The following is a 21570-nucleotide window of genomic DNA, read 5'->3' as shown; positions in this document are numbered from 1 at the left end:
GTGCTGTCTGGCTTGTGCTCTTGAATACAACAGTGTATCCTACTGTACTGAAACGAGAACAAGTCAGCCAAGGGATGGCTGTCGATGTCAGCGCACGCTAAAAGTTTGCTGAGAAGATAAGACGTTGGTAGGCTGCATGGGTGCGGATTGGGTGTGGCACAGTGAGGCACTCGCCAGACCTGCGGTGATGGGTGTGGTGAGCGCCTTGTGAGTGGTGAATGTGGCGAGCGGTGAGTGATGAGTGTGGTCTGGACAGGTACGTGGTAGTCGGGGGATCGCTGCCTCACCTCCTGCAACTCACCCGGACGGACAAAGGCAGGAAGACGCAGCACGTGGTGGGCGCCTTGCAGGTGGGCTCCTCACGCCCATCACGGCCAAACAACACTGAGGCACACTTCAAGTTGGCTTTCCTTGCTCATTGAGATTCTGTTTTACGTTTTATACTTAAGATTTTTGTTCCAGAATTACACTGAACAGTAAACAAAACTGTAAACTTGCCATTCAGCATCGTATATTATGAAACATAGATTTGTTATATATATATATACTCGTATATATACGAGTATATATATATATATATATATATATATATATATATATATATATATATATATATATATATATATATATATATATATATATATATATATATATATATATATATATATATATATATATATATATATATATATATATATATATATATATATATATATATATATATATATATATATATATATATATATATATCACTTCTATCCCCCACTTGAAAAAAAAAAAAACGATTTTTCAATAATTTCAAATTCTATAAGGGTGTGTTTTACTTTCAACGTTCACTGTTCCGGGAGCAGACTGAGGAGGCGGGGGAGTGGCGGCTGTACGTGAACCAGCAGTACTGGGCCAAGGGGATGCTGCCCGTCACGACCTGGCGACGGCACTCCTTCACCTCAGACGTCGACCTGTTCCCCGACAAACTGTCTGACCTGCGCGGCGCCTTGCTCAGGGTGGGTTGTGAATGTACCGTGCAAAATTATAGACGCAAAACACCAATAGGAGACAGTGAATGGTGGTGTGTGCTCTCCCCAGCATTCGGGAGTCGCTATGTGGGTGGTGACCCTTGATAATGAGAAGAAAATTAATTGAATGGTATAAAATAAAATGAGGTAAAATTAAAATGAAAACCCTTGAGTTTATTCAGCATTGTCTAACATTCTTCATCTCTCTCTCTGGACCGCTGCCTGACCCTTCCCCTCCCTCTGGACCGCTGCCTGACTCCTCCCTTCCCTCTGGACCGCTGCCTGACCGATCCCTTCCCTCTGGACCGCTGCCTGACCCCTCCCTTCCCTCTGGACCGCTGCCTGACCCCTCCCTTCCCTCTGGACCGCTGCCTGACCCTTCCCTACCCTCCCTCCCGTCCCGCTGTTCCAGGTGGTGACGTTCGTGTGGGAACCGAGCATCATGTACCGGCGCGCGGAGGACGGATCCCTCCTGGAGCGTTACGGCGTGGACATAGACGCCATTGCTCTGCTTGCTCACGCCATGAACTTCACGGTGCGCTTCGACGAACCGCCGCCAGGTATTGTTAAGTGCGTGCGTTACGCGCGTGTGTGGCGCAGAAGGGGAAAGGAGACAGGTCAGTCGAGTGTAGGTAGAGTAAGTGACGCGAGTGTATGACGCAAGTGTGTGGCTGGGCAGATGGGCTGTTAAGTGTAGGCAGAATGTGTGAGTGACGTAAGTGTGTGGCTGGGCAGGGGAGCTGTGGGGGCGGCAGCTGGATGACGGCTCCTGGGACGGCATCATGGGCTTCCTGGACCGGGACGAGGCAGACATCGGCGTGGCCAACATGTTCCTGTCCTACTGGCGCATACAGGTGGTGGAGTTCACGGCGCCTTATGACCTGGAGGTGATTGCTTTTGCTGTTGTTATTACCATTATTATTATTATTATTATTATTATTATTATTATTATTATTATTATTATTTAGTAGTAGTAGTAGTAGTAGTAAGTCATACAGGTAGTGGAGTTCACGGCGCCTTACGACCTGGAAGTGATTTTTTTTTTTTTTTATGTAGGAAGGATACTGGCCAAGGGCAACAAAAATCTAATAAAAAAAATGCCCCCTGAAATGCCAGTCCCATAAAAGGGTCAAAGCAGTGGTCAAAAATTGGTGGATAAGTGTCTTGAAACCTCCCTGTTAAAGGAATTCAAGTCATAGGAAGGTGGAAATACAGAAGCAGGCAAGGAGTTCCAGAGTTTACCAGAGAAAGGGATGAATGATTGAGAATACTGGTTAACTCTTGCGTTAGAGAGGTGGACAGAATAGGGGTGAGAGAAAGAAAAAAGTCTTGTGCAGCGAGGCCGCAGAAGGAGGGGAGGCATGCAGTTAGCAAGATCAGAAGAGCAGTTGGCATGAAAATAGCGGTAGAAGACAGCTAGATATGCAACATTGCGGCGGTGAGAGAGGGGCTGAAGACAGTCAGTTAGAGGAGAGGAGTTGATGAGACGAAAAGCTTTTGATTCCACCCTGTCTAGAAGAGCAGTATGAGTGGAACCCCCCAGACATGTGAAGCATTGCTATTGCTGTTGTTAATATAATTATTATTTAGCAGTAGTAGTAGTAGTAGTAGTAGTAGTAGTAGTAGTAGTAGCAGCAGTAGTATCAATATTATCATTAGCACCATATCTTTTGTTCCTCTTTCTCCTAGCTCTTCTTGTTCTTCGATGATGAGAAAAACTGATGCGTCACTTTACATTTGTTCTTATTCTTATCATTACCTTACTGTTTTCAGTTATTTATTGTAATGTGACTGAAAACATTCAAGTATGGTGAATGATGTTAAGAAAACTTCCCGTGCTCGTGGTGTGTGCAGGCGTCGTGCTTCCTCGCCCGCGCAGAGCCGCCCCTCCCGCGCTGGCAGGCCCTGGCTTTCCCCTTCCAGTGGGACACGTGGGTCGCCATACTCCTGGGTTTGGTGATGTCCGGCCCTCTGCTTCACCTCCTCGCCGCCCTGGGGAGCTCATGGTAACACGTGGTGGTGGTGGTGGTGGTGGTGAGGATAATCCATCACATATGAGATCCTCATCACTACATTTACGTTACTTGTAGTTTATCTGTAGGTAAATAGATAGGTAGATAGACAGATAGATAGTAATAGGTAGACAGGTCGGTTGATGGGCAGATAGATACATCGAGAGAGATAGACAACAATTTAACCCACGATGCCTGATCCTCGTTAAGATTGTTCCTCTGCAAGTTACGTGACACTCCGCAGCAAGCAAGAATGATACACTGTAACTATATTATACTTACTATGTCGTCTGCCTTAACAATGCAGAGACCATTATTACCTTCATTTGCTGGTTGGTAACCTTAATGTACACTTTGTTACAATAACTTATTATTACTTGATTGTTTTATTAAATCGTCTTAATACGAGATCACTGTTTCACCGCTAATTAGATCCATGTAGTGATTTGACAAAGGTTTTACGCTGGATGCCCTTCTTGACGCAACCCTCTCCATTGATTTAGGCTTGGGCATTGCGATGCATTGGCTTGTATCCTCAGTGGCTGGGGAATTGGGAGAGAGCAGATACCCTTGAAAAATCCCGATTCAAGCTGTGATTCGAAGCCGACATAATCTGCATGGTATAAATATAATCAGACCTCGTTACCGTGTACCACGTGTACCGCGTCTCGTTGTATTACAATAACTACTCGTACATAGCTGTACCTCAGTTTTTCCAAACCCTGCCCCACATCATGTCATTACAGGGATTTCAGACTCGTGAATCTGAAACTACAAACAAGTTCACGAAGTGTTTCAGATTCATGAGCCATGGGCCTTCCCTGGCCTGGGCCAAGCGCTGGCTGGTAGTATGCTCCGTGCTGCATCTTTATCGAGTGTGTGAGCACATGCTGCAGTTCAGCTTTAGAGATTGTGTGTTAATTTTTTCCTTCGGTTAGTTATGGAAAGTGAACATGTCCCAGTGACAGGAGTGATATGAGATGAACGACTGACAGCTATCTATGAACAGTACAACCCAGACAAGGAGTGGGGCCTCTTCCGGGACAGGGGTGAATGGCGGAGTGCGGGCGAAACGGCCCGGCTGGCTCCCAGCTGGCTGTATACCCTCGGTTTGCACCTGCGCGAGGCACAGGCGCGCCTCCCTCGGCAGCCCGGCACGCAGGTTCTGGTGGCGTTCCTGTGGGTGTACACAATGATCCTCACCATCGCCTACAGCACCAACCTGACGGCCTTCCTGCTGGTGAAGAAACTACCTGCCTCCATCGAGACCCTGGAGCAGCTGTCACAGTCCAGCTTGAAAGTGGCGGGGGTCGGGGAGCTATTCATGACAGAGCTGCAGGAGGCCAGCGACCCCAATGTGAAGGTGAGTTCATTATCCACACACTTTGTTGCAGGCTTGCCGTAAACCTATAATTCGTTGTAGTTTCGTTTATCACGTTCAGTTAATCAATGTAAGTAAATTGTTGTAGACAATCACGCGTCTGTAATAGGATGTTACCGGCATCCTCTCTTCCTAGTCAATGGCGAAGAAATTTGAGGAGCAGTCGTCGAAGCAGGAGGCGTACCAGAAGGTGCTGGCTGGCGAGGCCATGTTCGTGGAAAACCGAGGCTACGTGGAGTTCGTGGCGAAGATTAAATACTCAAAGGGAGGCGAGTCCCGCATGAGGGTGATGAAGGTTTGTGTGGGATTGGGAGGGGGGGGGGGGCGGTGCACGGTGCATTAGCGGCGTCGCCATATGTTTCATGTTGACGTCCAGTTAATGGTGACGGCAGGTGCCGCTAATGGTGACGGCAGGTGCGGCTAATGGTGACGGCAGGTGCGGCTAATGGTGACGGCAAGTGTAACTACGTAAGTGGTTTCTCTCTCCCTTGGCGGCTCAGGAATGCTTCGCCCCAAACAACATCGTGATGGCGGTGCAGCGACGCTCACCCTTAAAGGCTAAAGTGGATCAGGTGATCGACTGGATACGAGAGGGCGGCTTCATCCCCCACTCGTTCCGCACCTCCCTCAGGAAAGCCTCCACCAGCAAGGTGAGGCAGCGCGGCGCCGCACGGCACAGGCTGTTTGTCGGGGACCTGTTGATTCCGTCTGTTTTTTTTTTTTTTTTTTTTTTTTGTGTGAGTAGTTACTGATGCATAACATTATAACACCAACATTGCCAGCGTTTTAACCCTTTAATTGCGAATGACATTTGTTTTATATCAGTTGCCCTAAAAATTTTGCTGGTTAAAATTCAGCCACAAGCGCTAAGAAGCTTTTCGGGTAACACATTTTTCTGTAGGTGTTACCCATCAGAATTACAATCTACAATTTACACAAGACCATTACGATATCAAGCTGAGAAGGCACAACAATTAATGGGTTACACACGCACACACACACACACACACACGTGGTAGTGTGTGCGCGTCAGTTACTGGAGCGTGCAAGGCCCCTCTCCCCCTATGAAGGATACCAACCTGAGCCCTTGCAAGCCCCCCTCCCCCTATGAAGGATACCAACCTGAGCCCTAACTTTGCATAACCAAACTGAGAGCTACTCACCCTCTGGACCCCTGAACACACACAACACACGCGCACACACACGAAACAAGCACATAGGTAAAGCGTTTGTCATCGCTTGACAGGAATACATCAACTGGAGCTCTGAGGGTGAAGAAGAGGAGCATCAGGGAAAGAAAAAGGAGAAACAAGATAAAGGAAAAGGTAATGGCCTCATTCCCCTCAACCTGGACCACCTGCAAGGCGCCTTTATTCTCTCCTTAGCGGGACTCATCGCCGCCGCGCTCTTCTTCATGCTGGAGATGGTGTGGACCAGAACCAGTCCTGCCTAACACGTCATGAGCTGCTCATACATCATTGTTCAGGCGTGGGCGTCTCCAGGTGGCACTAATGTTTGGCTCACTTTCCTAGCTGACGGAGACTGTCCTTACTCGAGTCCAAACATGAGAGTAAGAGAGAGAGAACAATACAGTAATAATTGTGATAATAATAATAATAATAATAATAACAATTATAATTATTATTATTATTATTATTATAATAACAATAATAAATAAAATATATATGCTTTACCCTCTACTTTCTCTTACCACTTGATTCTAATTTATTACCTTGTATTCTTCATGTTTCCTCTTACATACTGAACTTTTAATGCTGAAAATTATTCATTTTAAAATCAACCAGTTCTTTATCTACGCGCTTGGTGATAGTAATGTTAGTATCCTCAACCCATCCCGTTTGGTTGATTTTTGGGTGAAATGTTGGGTTCATAAATCCGAGGATTGTATGTAAAACTTGGTGTTGATAATCTTGACTTTTGTGACACTCGCAATCCTTCTTATTTATTTATTTACTTTTTTTTTTTTTCTTTTTGTCTGCCTTTTTTTTTATATAAGTGGGGGTGGATGGTATAATATACGCTTCATATATATATATATATATATATATATATATATATATATATATATATATATATATATATATATATATATATATATATATATATATATATATATATATATATATATATATATATATATATATATATATATATATAATTAATTGATGCAAGAGGTCCAGGACTGAAGTCACAAGTTCCTGTGTCTCTCAGGGGTCCTCTTGAACTTATTCAAACCTGCACAGCCCAAACCTGAGACATCTAGAAGTAGATGTAATAAATAATAAGAGTGTTTTCCATTGGTACTGAATGATATACAAGCAAAATCACCTCTTTGAATGTTATGGAAATCAGTAAGTATTTAACATGATTGAACTATAAGGCACTGGGAGGAAGCTGGTGTTTTCAACTGTAACACCAAGGAAAATCAATGTAATGTAAAGAAAGGTAATATTACTAGATTTTTTTTTCCTGCATTCCTAATTCATAGACATGAAATGTGTTGAGATGGAGGAGAATATGCTTCTTTGTGTTAATACTGTTTGTCTTTTTACAGCTTACCGACTGATGAGTGTAACAATTGTGGCTGCTCTCATCCCCTCATGTGTTTTGATGATTTGTACCTGCCCTTATAGCTGAAGGTAAGGGACATGGACCCAATATTTCCCCAGAAGGTGAGAGACTAGAACCCTATTTATCATCGGAAGGTAAGGAACATGGACTCTATTTTCACCTTAACTGAAGGAAAAGGACATGGTGCAGAGAGGGAAACAGCCCTTTGTTAATTCCTTTGATAGTGTGTGCATGACTACTTGGAAATTAGAACTCAAATTAGTTGATTAGGAAGCAGTAATATGTTAAGATAGTATGAACTTTCTATATTGCATTGTACAGGTTTGCCAGATAATATAATTTGAAGCAAACTTAATGTTGACAGTATACCTTCAAGTACAAGTAGAGCCTTGAACAAAAGCAATCTCCTTCCCGTCTAGTACATTGTTATTCTTTTTTTCAATAGATTCCAAATATGATAATCAGTGTACAAATTTGTGACACTTACCAGCAAGCTACAAGATGACAAGTCATACATATGTATACCAACAAGAGTGATCTACAATTATGTCTAACTAAAGTTAGTTTTCCAGTTGAGGACTGAGCATCACCACCACCACTTAGTAGCAGCAACACCACCCAAAAGAGAAGTTTTCATCCGATCCTTACCTCTGAGAAGTTGACAACTAACATACAGTCCCCTCTGCCCTCCTCAGCCCCTCTGTCTAAGGTGAGATAAATAGAGAGCAGTTTTGCTTATTCTTCCACTGACAGACAGAAATGGCTGCCACTGAGGAGCATGTAACTTGCATATTAAAGTGGAAGGGGAAGGAATGTGAGGATGAAATTCTTGGATAGGAGCAGGAGGATAATGTTCTGCCATTCTAAAGGTAAAGTAGAGATGATCTTAAGGAGTAAACCCTTAGGCTGCATTTACACCAAGTGAATCATATCTATTCAATTCATGGAGAATCAACACAATTCATGATTCATCTTGATTCACAAATTTTAGTGTAACCATTTACACCAAGCAAATCAGGTCAATTCAAATCATGCCAATTCATGGCAATTTGGAGTCAGTGATTTGCACGGATTTTTCATCAGTCACAGCCATTCCACCAAGGAGAGAGTATAATGTTTTCAGACAATCCTTGTGATCCCTGCAATCCTGTGTACTGAGAGTGGGATGCAGTCAACTCAACAGGCATTTTGAATTGTTCTGTGTTCATTTTAAGGAAATAAAAAAATTGATGTTCATTTTAAAATAAATAAAAAAAAGTCTCTGGATTGTTTACCAAATCTGGGAATAAATGTCCAAAGCTCCAAAATTCAGGTCTTCTAATATTAAATTTGTGCACCCTTGATGCCTACGACTACACTGCCTCAGCCACAGCAACACCAGTATTTCAGCAAGCCTACACACTACTGCCTGTTGATTCTGAATTTGAGGTTAGGATAGTTTTTTGCTGGAATACATGAACTATGTATACTAATCACCATTTTCACCTGTCTGTATCTATACACCAAGCCAACGTCCCACACAAAAATTTATAGCCAAGATAAAGTGTGTACACATACATACATACACACACACACACACACACACACACACACACACACACACACACAATCAGAAACATTGTCTAAGAACAAATCAAATTTTAGGGATGAAAAAACTTATTCTTTATTCCTATAAATTAGATGTTTATTGCACTCCAGCTTTTCCTCCTTTTCCCATGGAACTAAGAATGTTAGAGGAATACAGAAGCAAGACTTCTTTGAAGGTCTGAAATAAATGGCCAGACACTGTCTACATTTATTTTTATTTTTTACAAATCAAAGAGGTAACCGACAATAGAAATGTTGAGCACCTCTATTCTATATGAAAAATCTTATTTTCTTAGCATGACACTTGACTTAAGAAAAATAATGGTAAACATCATGGGAAAGAATAGTATGAGTTACCATTTTGTGATTTTCAATAAAGATCCTTCTGACTGTGATTTTTAAATAATTTTGCTGCTAACAATGGTCAAATGTATATGCAAAGTCAGAGGCTCATAAATATGAATCAGGCCGGCACAAACCATCATAGTATCACAATCAGTTTCACTTTAATATAACATTGCATATCCACTACATTGTATGTCACTATTCATACAACTTACCACTTGCTGGAATGGTACAAGTGTCACATTCTTTACTGCAGTTCAATGACCAGATCAGGTCCAATTGACCAGATGGAGATGATAACACTGTTCACATTCATATCCAAATACCCACAGTAATGCAAATAAGGAACTATATACCAGCCACTGCACACTAAAAATAAATAAATAAATAAATACATATTCACATTTCCAGGCATTACAGATGCTATATTTTCCAAAAATATAGCTTGAAAATGATTATGTCTTGGACACTGGATAAAGATTTCTTAGATCTACATGCAATTCTATCAAAAAGTATTTTTACACAGCAATAGGAATTCCCATTTATGAGCTATAAATACGAGCACATATCAGTAGTTGTGTTTAGCTATATCTGATGTTTCACTTCCAATTAAGAGTCTGAAATAGATACTCACCCCTAGTATTGTCTGTCAAGGGGATGGCATGGTAGATTAGTCTCCACCTTTCTCTATCCAACCACTTTCACCTTACTTGTTCTATCTTTTACTACCACCTGCTTCACCCCTGTACTCGGGTAACCAATTCTTCCATTTTCAAGATGGCCTTCCTCTCCTATTAGTATCCTTAATTTCACTCATATGCACTTTTATTCCACAAAGTTGCCTATATTTGCATACACTCCCATGCCTGAGAATTATTACAAAGTTATTACCATGCTGGTAGTACTAATAGTAAACATTCTTTTAGTGTTAATTGAAAGTAACCCATAGCTTGCCCTCATTCAGCCTATCCATGGCTGGCTAGAATTATTCACTGGTACTAATTATAAATTTAACTTAAACATGGATTTTTGGGGCAAATTCTAAGTCGACCAGTTAGAGGGAGTCCCTTTGTTGGGGAAAATACAGTAACTTGCGTAACACTGATATAAAGAGGTGCACCCAAAATCAATATGCAGATTTTTTAAATTTCAAACGTAATAAAGTTTAGCAACTAAATATACATACAACTAACTGTGGAAAAGAAAACAGTATATTGTATTTCATATCACTAAGACTTAAACATGCTTTGGCATAAAGACTAGTATCTAACATAATTAGCAGCCACAAAGTGAATCATACATGTATTAACACTGATTGCCACCCTGTCCTCGCAAGAGGACAAGATGGTGGTTCACAACTCAGCAGTAAGACACTTGTAACCCAATGACTAAGTTTCATGGCAACAAGATTCCAATTAGACAGCAGCTGTATGCATTGGTACATGACACAACCGGCTGTTGAAAGACTAGGAAAACTTTGGCAATGTACGAGCCCCAACCAATGATTGGAATGACTTGCAAAAGAATAGAGATATTGCTCTTTTATAATTAGGATGAAAGCATTATAAGAAGTGCAGGATATAATGAGCAAGAGACAGTAGCACACCATACAGAAATGTATGCTTTGCCTCATGTTTATAAAAAAGAACAGCTTCTCACATAATATAAATTCTTGTTACAAAACATACCTAACACTAACTTCTGCCCAAAGAGGACAGACTGATGTTTTCTTTCTCCTAAAATAGCATGTAAGGCAAGTTAATTCCAAGGCAAACATTGCCTTCATGTGAGTGGAAAGATATTGATACAGTGTTTAAAAGTCGCTGCACAAACAGTAATCCAAAAAAAAAAAGATGCCCATCAATGGGTCTTCTTCCACATTGAGCAGGCAAAAAAAAAAAAAAAAAAAAAAAGGAAACACACACACACACACACACACACACACACACACACACACACACACACACACACACACACACACACACACACACACACACTACAGTTTGAGATATTGACCTTTTATACTCAGAGTGAAGTACCACAAGAAGTGCAGGACATGCTGGGCAGGAGTGTTGTATAGCAGCACACCAGGCACAAACACATGCTTTGGCCTCATGTTTATAAAAAGAACGGTTTTATCACATAATATAAATACTTGTTACAAAACATACTAGACTTCTTGGATAGATTATCATGAATCTTTCTTTATGGTATTTTGTATGCAGTGTTGACACAGACAGTCCTGCAGTGCAGAGGAAAAGCAATCATGTCAGGCCAGTAAAGTGCATGTAAATCATTACTTGATCTGAATAAATAGTTGTGGACATCAAAATTTGTTGTAAACAGGAACTACTGCTCATCACCATCCTCCTCTTCCTCCTCTGTTACTCCACTGAGAAACAAAGACTTCCCTCTCCCTCTTCTCCCAACCTGTAGTTTTATTTTCACTTAAACTCTTGTACTGGTTAGCTGTTAATGTAGAATGCCTTCATATGTACCTTAAAAATCGTCACCCAGTGTGACTTGGAATAATCTAAGAGATAGTCCTTACAAGAAAATGAAAGGTATCTTTCAAAATGTAAATTTTTAAGTATTTACTATAAAAGTCCATGGGGCTTTTATAGGCTTATATCATAATTTGTGAGTCACACTGTTATTTATAGATATAATATGAAATTGAGTAAAATTGAAATGGAACAGCAACAGACTGTAAATTACATACAAATGGAAACATTGTATGCAGTGCATACCACTGTGCACAATACATGCTGCAACATGTTACCAGACTTGTTTACTATCTTGCATTTATCAAAAATGTCAAGGAATTTCTGCTGTGTTAACATAGGTACATGTTGCAATTTGGTGATATTTCAGTAAACCACATCAAAATATTAATTTGCATCTATTTCATGGTACAGATTTCCAAAGTCCTGAGTATTTTAAATGTCTGAACTGGATTGCCAAGATAAGAATCACCTGCAGTTAACTTACATTTTGGAGCATTTACTAATATTCTTGGTGCTGGCCACTATTCATGTGCTCAGTTCCAGCCATACACTGTAACAAAGTGCTTGTGAGAGATAAAAATACTGGCCATTTTTTTCTGCCTGCCTGCCTGTCCTGCCAAAGTCAATTATATTTGACAGAAACAAACAAATTACTGTTGAGACAGCTGACCAATGAGAGAATCATAAACCTAAAGGCAAAGCTGGAATGAGTTATTTCAAATCCATCAGATACTTCATTGTGTGAGACAGATGAGAGATACCTATGTCTGTGGCTGAGGAGAGAAATTTTGTGAAATACTGATGGAAAAGTACAATACAGTTATGTTAGCACAAATGCACATTGAAGACAACATGTAACCTCCCAGTGTCAATTACACAGTGCCATACAGCATTATGTTTCATTTGAAAATTTTCAACAATGCTTGGCCATTAAGAGATTCCATGTGGCAGTTTAGAGACTGTAAGAGGTAGATATATCTATTGCATATAGAGTTTAGAAAGCCAATAATGTTTAATTTGTTCTTTGGAGTTATGACAAAGGAAATGTTATATGGTAGTTGCAGGATACAAATATTAGTAATCTGAAGTGAGCTGGAGGGAAGATGAGAGATGAGGCAAGGTGCAGGTGAGAGCTGGTCATCTGTCATCACCCAATGAGACTTCATATCATTTTTTTTAAGCAGGTTTTGATGTAAAATTAATGAATCTGGCAATTTTTCCTCTTAAATTCATATGTTAACGGAAAGTTCTCTTCTGCTCCTTAAAACAAAAAGATGATCTTGCCAAGAAATAATTTGATTCAAAATACAACATAATCTATATACATTTGAAAAAAAAAAGTTCTATCTTGAAATTAGCCTATGATTTATCAAAAATATACCAAATATTTCCTTATGCCTTGGACAACAAAGCTTGATGCACAGTGATGTACCTTGGACAACAAAGCTTGATGCACAGTAATAAAGTCACTAGGCATACCATATGTAATAAGAACTCAGATTTAAACACTGACATAAATCATATACATAGAGTTTAACAATTGGCTACAGCTCCGCTAATTTATCAGTGAAGATACAGTATCATGGCCTAACCTCAGCATAAAAATACATTGTAGTGGATACCATATTATTTAGTGACTGTTTGGCACAGGATTGAAAAGTTAGAAACACAAAGAAAGTTGCCCATGTTCACGTTCTCAGATATCGCTCACCTGAGAGGATGCATTGCAACATGGCCTGCCTTGCACACAACACTCACTAACACAGCTAACTTATACTCTAAGGATATCAAACATCTTTGGTTTCAAATGAGAAAAGAGACAGCACAATACACTGTCATTTAAAAATACTTTAATTTTAGTCATCTTTAAGTGAAGTCTTGACTTCAGAAAGCTGCAATGTCAACGAGAAAAGTGGTTTTATTGTAATCCCATTTCTAAAGATCTGTTTAGCACTGGCCAATAATGATAAATATTAAATTAGTACACATTATCTTGTCCACCTTAATTTTTGGCACACACAGCAAGCCTGAGGTAGCAATCACTACTCAGGAACCTGCTTCTCTGAGAAAAAAAATCTTGTAATCGTATTGAATGTGTTACATTCCTTTTCACATATTTTTTAAATGCCCCTTGATGCTCATAGCTTTGCTTACACGCAGTTAATGGTTTTACTTTCCTTTTAACAATTAAGTGATGTATAAGTAGACTAAGTTGGTGGGACTTCAGCCATTGCAAAGCAGTTAAGTAAATTTTCACATGAGAACATGTGTAATTTAGCAGCATTCCATCCACAGGCCAATCACAAGATTGAGTTGCACACAGATATAATGTGACTGGTGAAGTGAATGAAAATCTTAGTGGGTGAAACTGGAAGAACTCTCTGTGACACAGGTGGCTGCCTTCCCTTGCTACTCTGTTTGAGAGACTGCCATTCCCAGGTGAGGACCAGATGTGCAATGGTGGTAAAAGAGGGGAGATCTTTATGTGGTGTCCACAACAAAAAGTGATGCCATACTGCAAGGTTGAGCTCAGGTATGGATCCACCACAAGGGTGTTGGTAAACTGTGGCATAAACAAAATGTAGCACTGCTGTGACCAGTCAGTTATTTTATTCTTACTTACTGTTGTGCACCACTCCAACACTCCAGTGCCATGTGGTTACAATAACTGTTTTTGTCTGTTGTTGTTCTTAAAGGTGTTTAATTGGTAAGGGTCACAAGAGTAATGCTACAGTTGTTTTGAGGCAGGTGAAGTGCCACCTTTCCTTAAGCACTTGTGATTTACTGAAGGGTTTTGCTGCACAATGCATCGTCCTGGTGGAACAGCATTTGTGTTTTGACTTGTCAGTGAAAATTTAGTACCAGTGTCCAGAGCTCTTTCTGTTCACGCATCCACCCACCCGTCCACACAAAACCACACACACTATGCCAGAAGGATATCAAGAAATGTAGCTTTCCAGGGTTATTTGGAATAGTCTGTAGATGAATGAGCCAAAAAAGAATGAGCCAAAAAACAATTTGTAATATTAAGAAAAAATTAGAAAAGATACTATAAGACCATTGCCCATTTCTTGAATATTAGCAAACACACACACACACACACACACACACACACACACACACACACACACACACACACACACACACACACACACACACACACACACACACACACACACACACACACACACACACACTCTTTTCTCCAAAATTATTTCTATATAATAATGTTGCTTTGTTCAATGTCTGCAGTGTTCATTTTTACAAGCTACAAAATGTCATCTTACACTTCTCATCATTAATTAGATACTATTTCCATCATGTACTTAATTGCCTCAAGACAATCACATTGTGTAGTGTAGTGTCACAACTGACAAGGTCCAAATTTAAGTCCCAGGCATGGCAAGGCAGATAGGTGAACCTCAATGTGTAGCCTCTGTTCACCTAGTGTTACATAAATAGGTATGGGATGTAAATTGAGAGATTGTGGCCTCACTGTCCTGGTGTGTAGCATGTGAGTGGTCTTAATCTTTCTCAAAGATCAATTGCTATGAGCTCTGAGCTCTTTCTGTAGGGGAATGGCTGGCTGGGTGACCAGCAGACAGCAGTGGATGAATAACACCTTGCCATCTAAAGCTCATTTACCCTTACCAGTATTTTACTTACATCCACCACAGAATTACTTTTATAGGAGGCAGTTTGAAACAGAACAGACCTTATCATGGTATTCCAATAAATTTGGGGAGGCAGTTTTACATGACATGGCTAGACAAGGAAGCAAGTAGTGTTACTGGGTTTTGATGTAATGAAGTACCCTAGTGGAATGTTATTATTAATGGGGTTTTGCAGCTTTCTAAATTGGCAGGAATTGTGAGATGGCTTAAGTTTTAAAAAATTAACTCCATACACAAAATCATACACTATCAGATAAGCCAATTTTGCCCTTAAGTATAGCACCACATATTGTTGTTATACACTGGATTTTCAGCCTTCAAAATGGTTTCCTTTCCTTTAATTCAACATGTTAATGTTGTTAGCCAATGTGTACAACTTTCCTCCAAAATTATTTCAAAATTATCATGTTTCTTTGCATCACAGTGTCTGCAGTTTTCATTTTACTAGCCACAAATGTTGATTTATATTTTTCGTCATTAATTATACTATTTATATCATGTACATCACTGCCTCAAAGACAATCAATTTCAAAAAATTATAATGGGTGACCATGTCTCCATCAGTTGAAGGGAAACAAACAAAGAACAGGTACAAATAAATATAAACAGGCTGGTACAGTCAGTCTTTCAGACTCCCATGAAAACATGAGTAACCTGTAATCTAAGTATAACTCAATTTACTACTACACTTTTTAAGTGACTACATCTATATTCCTGTTTCTTAAATCCACATTGGTTTAAGTAAAATCTCCCATTATATTCACAGCATCAAGACAATCATGTTACATTCATAACTCCCTCTCATATTGACCACTGTCACAGAAATGTGTGTTGCTTTCATCAATGCAGGATTGTAATGAAATGTTACCAATCTCATTTAAATCACAGATATCAGTATTTAGCTAGAAAGTGTCACTTCTCTTCGTCTCAAGAATTCTTAAAGTTACAGAATTACATCTTAGTCTTTGGTAAATACGTATGAAACACAAATCATTTGAGGACTCAATTTATAAGGAAATTTATAAGGAATTTTCTTTACTGTGACCATGAAAAAAAAATAAATAAATAAATAAAATAAAAATTAAATCAGCTGGCAGCAAGTAAGGTGTTAATAATGAAAGGAACTCACATTCCCTTACTAATCAGTCAATGTGAACAGTAGTCTTTATAAAGTAATGATATATATAATACACGTTGTTGTGGTAAAATATGTAGTTGGCAGCAGTAAAGAGCTGCTGCATCCTTCAACACTCCCTCATCATCACAAGCCAGTCCTAACATTCAGCATCCACTTCCATCATCCACAGTCCTAATACTGAGGAACAAGAACATCAATGGTGGCTCAAGCTGCTCCAGACGCCTGCCGTGCTGATTTCATTGGAGCTTAACACGTGCTGCTGGAACTCCTGCCACCCAAGGTAAGTCATTTTCCACAGTTCTGAAACCAAATATTCCATTTTAAATGTACAAATATAAAAGCCTTGTACCCTTGTATTATAACAATTGGTCTTAGAAAAGGTACTTTTTATAACATACAGACCAGCTTATGTGTTTCTGCATCAAAGTGCTTGATACTTGATTCCACAAAAAGCTGGGGAAATATTTCTAAGGGAAAAGGTGTAATTGGTTCAAGTCAGAGGTTTGGGGACAGTAAAGTGAACTATGTTGTTCTTGTGTGCTGATCAGCAGTCATGCTTGTCCACTAAAACAGGAGGAGGCAGTAAACACCTGCCAAAACGATAATTACTCCCAGTGAGGCCTAAAGCACTGTTCAGGGGGTGCTGTGAACTTATCATTAAACCCAGCTGTGACCTCACTGAACGTTTCCCTTTGTGTCTCACAACACAAGGGGGCAGTCACAGCCTGCCCTCTAAAGACAACTCTCTTCCTCCACACAAAACTACAAGCACCTAATAACACCCACACCCTTCACTCAAAAATTTTAAAATCATCATGGCAACTCCTACACCAGCCTCGGAGTCCCCATCTGGGGAGGGAAACCATAAATGTCCCCAGGTCGGACTGCCTTTCTGTCGACGACCCTAAGTGTCTTGACACCCCCCTCAACTTTTTCTTCATTAACTTCTGCAACATTCGCAGTCTAAGATCTAATTTTCAATCTGTAGAACACCACCTCTCCTCTTCTAAACCTCATCTTCTTTTCCTCACTGAAACTCAGGTGTCTGAGGCAACTGACAGTAGCCCCTTTTCTGTTTCCTCCTACTTTCTCTATCCTCATTTTCGATCCAAAGCTGGATGCTGCGTTTATGTGCGCAATGACTTCTTAACCTGCTCTCGTGCCCACGCTCTTGAATCTTCCGAGTTTTCCACCATCTGGCTACGACTACAGAGTCACTCTCATACTAAATTTATCTGTGCTGTATACCTCTCACCTAACTCCTCTGACTATAAGAAATTCTTTGACAACTTAACTTCCAAAGTGGAGCACATTCTGACCCTCTTCCCTTTTGCAGAGATCTCCATTCTTAGAGATTTCAATGTTCACCACCAGCTTTGGCTTTCCTCTCCCTTCAATGACCATCCTGGTGAACTAGCCTACAACTTTGCTATCCTCCATGACCTAGAGCAATTGGTGCAACACCCTACTCGTATTCCTGACCGTCTTGGAGATACGCCCAACATTCTTGACCTTTTCCTGACCTCTAATCCTTCTGCTTATGCTGTCACCCTTTCTTCTCCATTGGGCTCCTCCGATCACAATCTCATATCTTTATCTTGTCCTATCACTCCAATCCCTCCTCAGGATCCCCCTAAGCGAAGGTGCCTCTAGCGTTTTGCCTCTGCTAGTTGGGGGGACCTGAGGAGGTATTTTGCTGATTTTCCTTGGAATGACTACTGCTTCCGTGTCAGAGACCCGTCTTTGTGTGCTGAGCGCATAACAGAGGTGATAGTGTCTGGCATGGAGGCGTACATTCCTCACTCTTTTTCTCGTCCTAAACCTTCTAAACCTTGGTTTAACACAGCTTGTTCTCGTGCTATACATGACAGAGAGGTGGCCCACAAAAGGTACTTAAGCCTTCCATCACCAGAATCTCATGCACTTTATATTTCTGCCCGGAACCATGCCAAGTCTGTTCTCCAACTAGCCAAAAACTCCTTCATTAACAGAAAATGTCAAAACCTTTCAAGATCTAACTCCCCTCGTGATTTCTGGCATCTTGCCAAAAATATCTCCAATAACTTTGTTTCTTCTTCTTTCCCTCCTCAACTTCAACCAGATGGCACCACTGCTATCACATCTATTTCTAAAGCTGAACTCTTTGCTCAAACCTTTGCTAAAAACTCTACCTTGGACGATTCTGGGCTTGTTCCTCCCTCTCCTCCACCCTCTGACTACTTCATGCCACGTATTAAAATTCTTCGCAATGATGTTTTCCATGCCCTCGCTGGCCTAAACCCTCGGAAGGCTTATGGACCTGATGGGGTCCCTCCTATTGTTCTCCGAAACTGTGCCTCCGTGCTTGCACCTTGCCTAGTCAAACTCTTTCAGCTCTGTCTGTCAACATCTACCTTTCCTTCTTGCTGGAAGTTTGCCTACATTCAACCTGTTCCTAAAAAGGGTGACCGTTCTAATCCCTCAAACTACCGTCCTATTGCTTTAATTTCCTGCCTATCTAAAGTTTTTGAGTCTATCCTCAACAGGAAGATTCTTAAACATCTATCACTTCACAACCTTCTATCTGATTGCCAGTATGGGTTCCGTCAAGGCCGCTCTACTGGTGATCTTCTGGCTTTCCTTACTGAGTCTTGGTCATCCTCTTTTAGAGATTTTGGTGAAACTTTTGCTGTTGCCTTGGACATATCAAAAACTTTTGATAGAGTCTGGCACAAAGCTTTGATTTCCAAACTACCCTCCTACGGTTTCTATCCTTCTCTCTGTAACTTCATCTCAAGTTTCCTTTCTGACCGTTCTATTGCTGCTGTGGTAGACGGTCACTGTTCTTCTCCTAAATCTATTAAAAGTGGTGTTCCTCAGGGTTCTGTCCTGTCACCAACTCTCTTCTTATTATTCATTAATGATCTTCTAAACCAAACTTCTTGTCCTATCCACTCCTACGCTGATGATACCACCCTGCACTTTTCCACGTCTTTTCATAGACGTCCAACCCTTCAGGAGGTAAACATATCACGCAGGGAAGCCACAGAATGCCTGACTTCTGATCTTTCTAAAATTTCTGATTGGGGCAGAGCAAACTTGGTACTGTTCAATGCCTCAAAAACTCAATTCCTCCATCTATCAACTCGACACAACCTTCCAGACAACTATCCCCTCTTCTTCAATGACACTCAACTGTCCCCCTCTTCTACACTGAACATCCTCGGTCTGTCCTTTACTTATAATCTGAACTGGAAACTTCACATCTCATCTCTAGCTAAAACAGCTTCTATGAAGTTAGGTGTTCTGAGACGTCTCCGCCAGTTTTTCTCACCCCCCCAGCTGCTAACTCTGTACAAGGGCCTTATCCGTCCATGTATGGAGTATGCTTCACATGTCTGGGGGGGTTCCACTCATGCTGCTCTTCTAGACAGGGTGGAATCAAAAGCTTTTCTTCTCATCAACTCCTCTCCTCTAACTGACTGTCTTCAGCCTCTCTCTCACCGCCGTAATGTTGCATATCTAGCTGTCTTCTACCGCTATTTTCATGCTAACTGCTCTTCTGATCTTGCTAACTGCATGCCTCCCCTCCTTCCGTGGCCTCGCTGCACAAGACTTTCTTCTTTCTCTCACCCCTATTCTGTCCACCTCTCTAACGCAAGAGTTAACCAGTATTCTCAATCATTTATCCCTTTCTCTGGTAAACTCTGGAACTCCTTGCCTTCTTCTGTATTTCCACCTTCCTATGACTTGAATTCCTTCAAGAGGGAGGTTTCAAGACACTTATCCACCAATTTTTGACCACTGCCTTGACCCTTTTACGGGACTGGCATTTCAGTGGGCATTTTTTTTATTGATTTTTGTTGCCCTTGGCCAGTGTGTCCTTCTTACATAAAAAAAAAAAAAAATAGCCACTCACCAGACACTAACACTGCCCTACTCTCCCCATCTCTCACAGACCACAGCCCCACCCCCCCCACCTCTCTCTCTCTCTCTCTCTCTCTCTCTCTCTCTCTCTCTCTCTCTCTCTCTCTCTCTCTCTTTCCACAGATCCCACAGTATGTGCCCCCACAGTATATTTACAAACCAGTCACTCACCACAGCCTGTCACATAAATAATTCTCTCTCTCTCTCTCCCCCCCCATCTCTCTCTCTCTCTCTCTCTCTCTCTCTCTCTCTCTCTCTCTCTCTCTCTCTCTCTCTCGACAGCCCACAGATCTCACAGTATGTTTACAAATCACAGTCACTCACCCCAGCCCCTCACACATATATGAAGTTCATTCTCCCCGCAGTCCTCAGCATCTCTCTCTCTTTCTTTAGAGCCTGCAGCATTTCTTCCAACAACACCATGAAAAAAATGCTGACCAAAAGATGACACAGCTTGAAGAGACATCTCAGACATCATAAAAAAGCAGTTGGTGGCCTTCCTTCCTTCTTGCCTTGCTGCTGCTTGGATGTTGCTGTTCATCTTGAGTTATTCACAGCATTTCTTCTTGTATGTTTTACTTCACCATAAATTATTACAGCACATAAATTAAAGCCAATACTTGTATCTATCTGCAGTATATACCTGGGTGGCAATCGCAAACGGGTTGGCCCTGACAAGGCACCACACACAAATTATAATTTATATGCAAGGTCTTATTAGTTCCTGTAACAGTTCTAGCAAGTATAGGTAGGCATTGATTCTATTTTAAATGTACATAGAATTTGTCAAGTAATTTTTAAAACAATGAATGAAAAATTTAAAAATGAATTAAAATTAATTTAAAGTGTTTTTTTAACATCCTGATATCCCATTTCCTCAGTGAAGGCTATCAACAAATTTTCAGATCAAGAAAAGTTTGAAATTATCAATTCAGGCAGTACTTACCATGGCTGGTATTTGTAAAATAGTGTGAAATGTCTACCCTACTGATAGTGTAGAAGTACACAGAATATCTTCACTATATTCTCCAGACTAGTATTGATTTATATACGTAATAATACTAAAAAGTATCATTAGTACAATACAGCTTATAAGTAATGATATGAAATGTTTCTGTATTAGACACCTAGGAAACAGTTTTGTATTACATATTTGCATCCTAAGTCTTATCTTGGATTTGTAAGTGAGGATGATGATTTTCTGGAGCACTTGCAGAGAGAGAGAGAGAGAGAGAGAGAGAGAGAGAGAGAGAGAGAGAGAGAGGAGAGAGAGAGAGAGAGAGAGAGAGAGAGAGAGAGAGAGAGAGAGAGAGAGAGAGAGAGAGAGAGAGAGAGAGAGAGAGAGAGAGAGAGAGAGAGAGAGAGAGAGAGAGAGAGAGAGAGAGAGAGGAGAGAGAGAGAGAGAGAGAGAG

The 21570-nt window shown here is 40.7% G+C and overlaps 2 protein-coding genes across 9 annotated transcripts in view; one reads left to right on the top strand and one right to left on the bottom strand.

Annotated features, from left to right (window-relative positions):
* Window positions 1-21003, top strand: part of LOC135102623 (ionotropic receptor 21a-like) — a 22785-nt gene extending 1782 nt beyond the window's left edge. Inside the window, exons 4-14 of one of the 5 annotated variants that reach the window (XR_010269714.1) lie at window positions 257-350; window positions 852-1004; window positions 1429-1576; window positions 1752-1903; window positions 2871-3022; window positions 4076-4391; window positions 6985-7069; window positions 7574-7710; window positions 13736-13879; window positions 16422-16532; window positions 20554-21003. Coding sequence is in view for 2 of the 5 variants with exons in the window: in XM_064007892.1 (XP_063863962.1) it covers window positions 257-350; window positions 852-1004; window positions 1429-1576; window positions 1752-1903; window positions 2871-3022; window positions 4076-4391; window positions 4546-4704; window positions 4910-5059; window positions 5656-5862 (1531 nt within the window). In the remaining 3 variants the exon portion in view is untranslated. Of the gene's footprint in view, window positions 1-256; window positions 351-851; window positions 1005-1428; window positions 1577-1751; window positions 1904-2870; window positions 3023-4075; window positions 4392-4545; window positions 4705-4909; window positions 5060-5655; window positions 6103-6984; window positions 7711-13735; window positions 13880-16421; window positions 16533-20551 lie in introns of those variants that run through there. The other 4 variants (XR_010269713.1, XR_010269715.1, XM_064007892.1 and 1 more) reach the window with 4 other exon arrangements.
* The window catches only part of LOC135102624 (sorting nexin-32-like), a 56895-nt gene continuing 44111 nt past the window's right edge, over window positions 8787-21570 (bottom strand). For all 4 annotated transcript variants that reach the window (XM_064007896.1, XM_064007895.1, XM_064007898.1 and 1 more), the window contains exon 11: window positions 8787-16552. The gene's annotated coding sequence lies outside the window, so the exon portion shown is untranslated. The remainder of the gene's footprint in view (window positions 16553-21570) is intronic.

Source organism: Scylla paramamosain, chromosome 8 (assembly GCF_035594125.1).
Source record: "Scylla paramamosain isolate STU-SP2022 chromosome 8, ASM3559412v1, whole genome shotgun sequence".
Lineage (NCBI taxonomy): Eukaryota > Metazoa > Arthropoda > Malacostraca > Decapoda > Portunidae > Scylla > Scylla paramamosain.
This window is presented reverse-complemented; position numbering and strand designations above follow the sequence as displayed.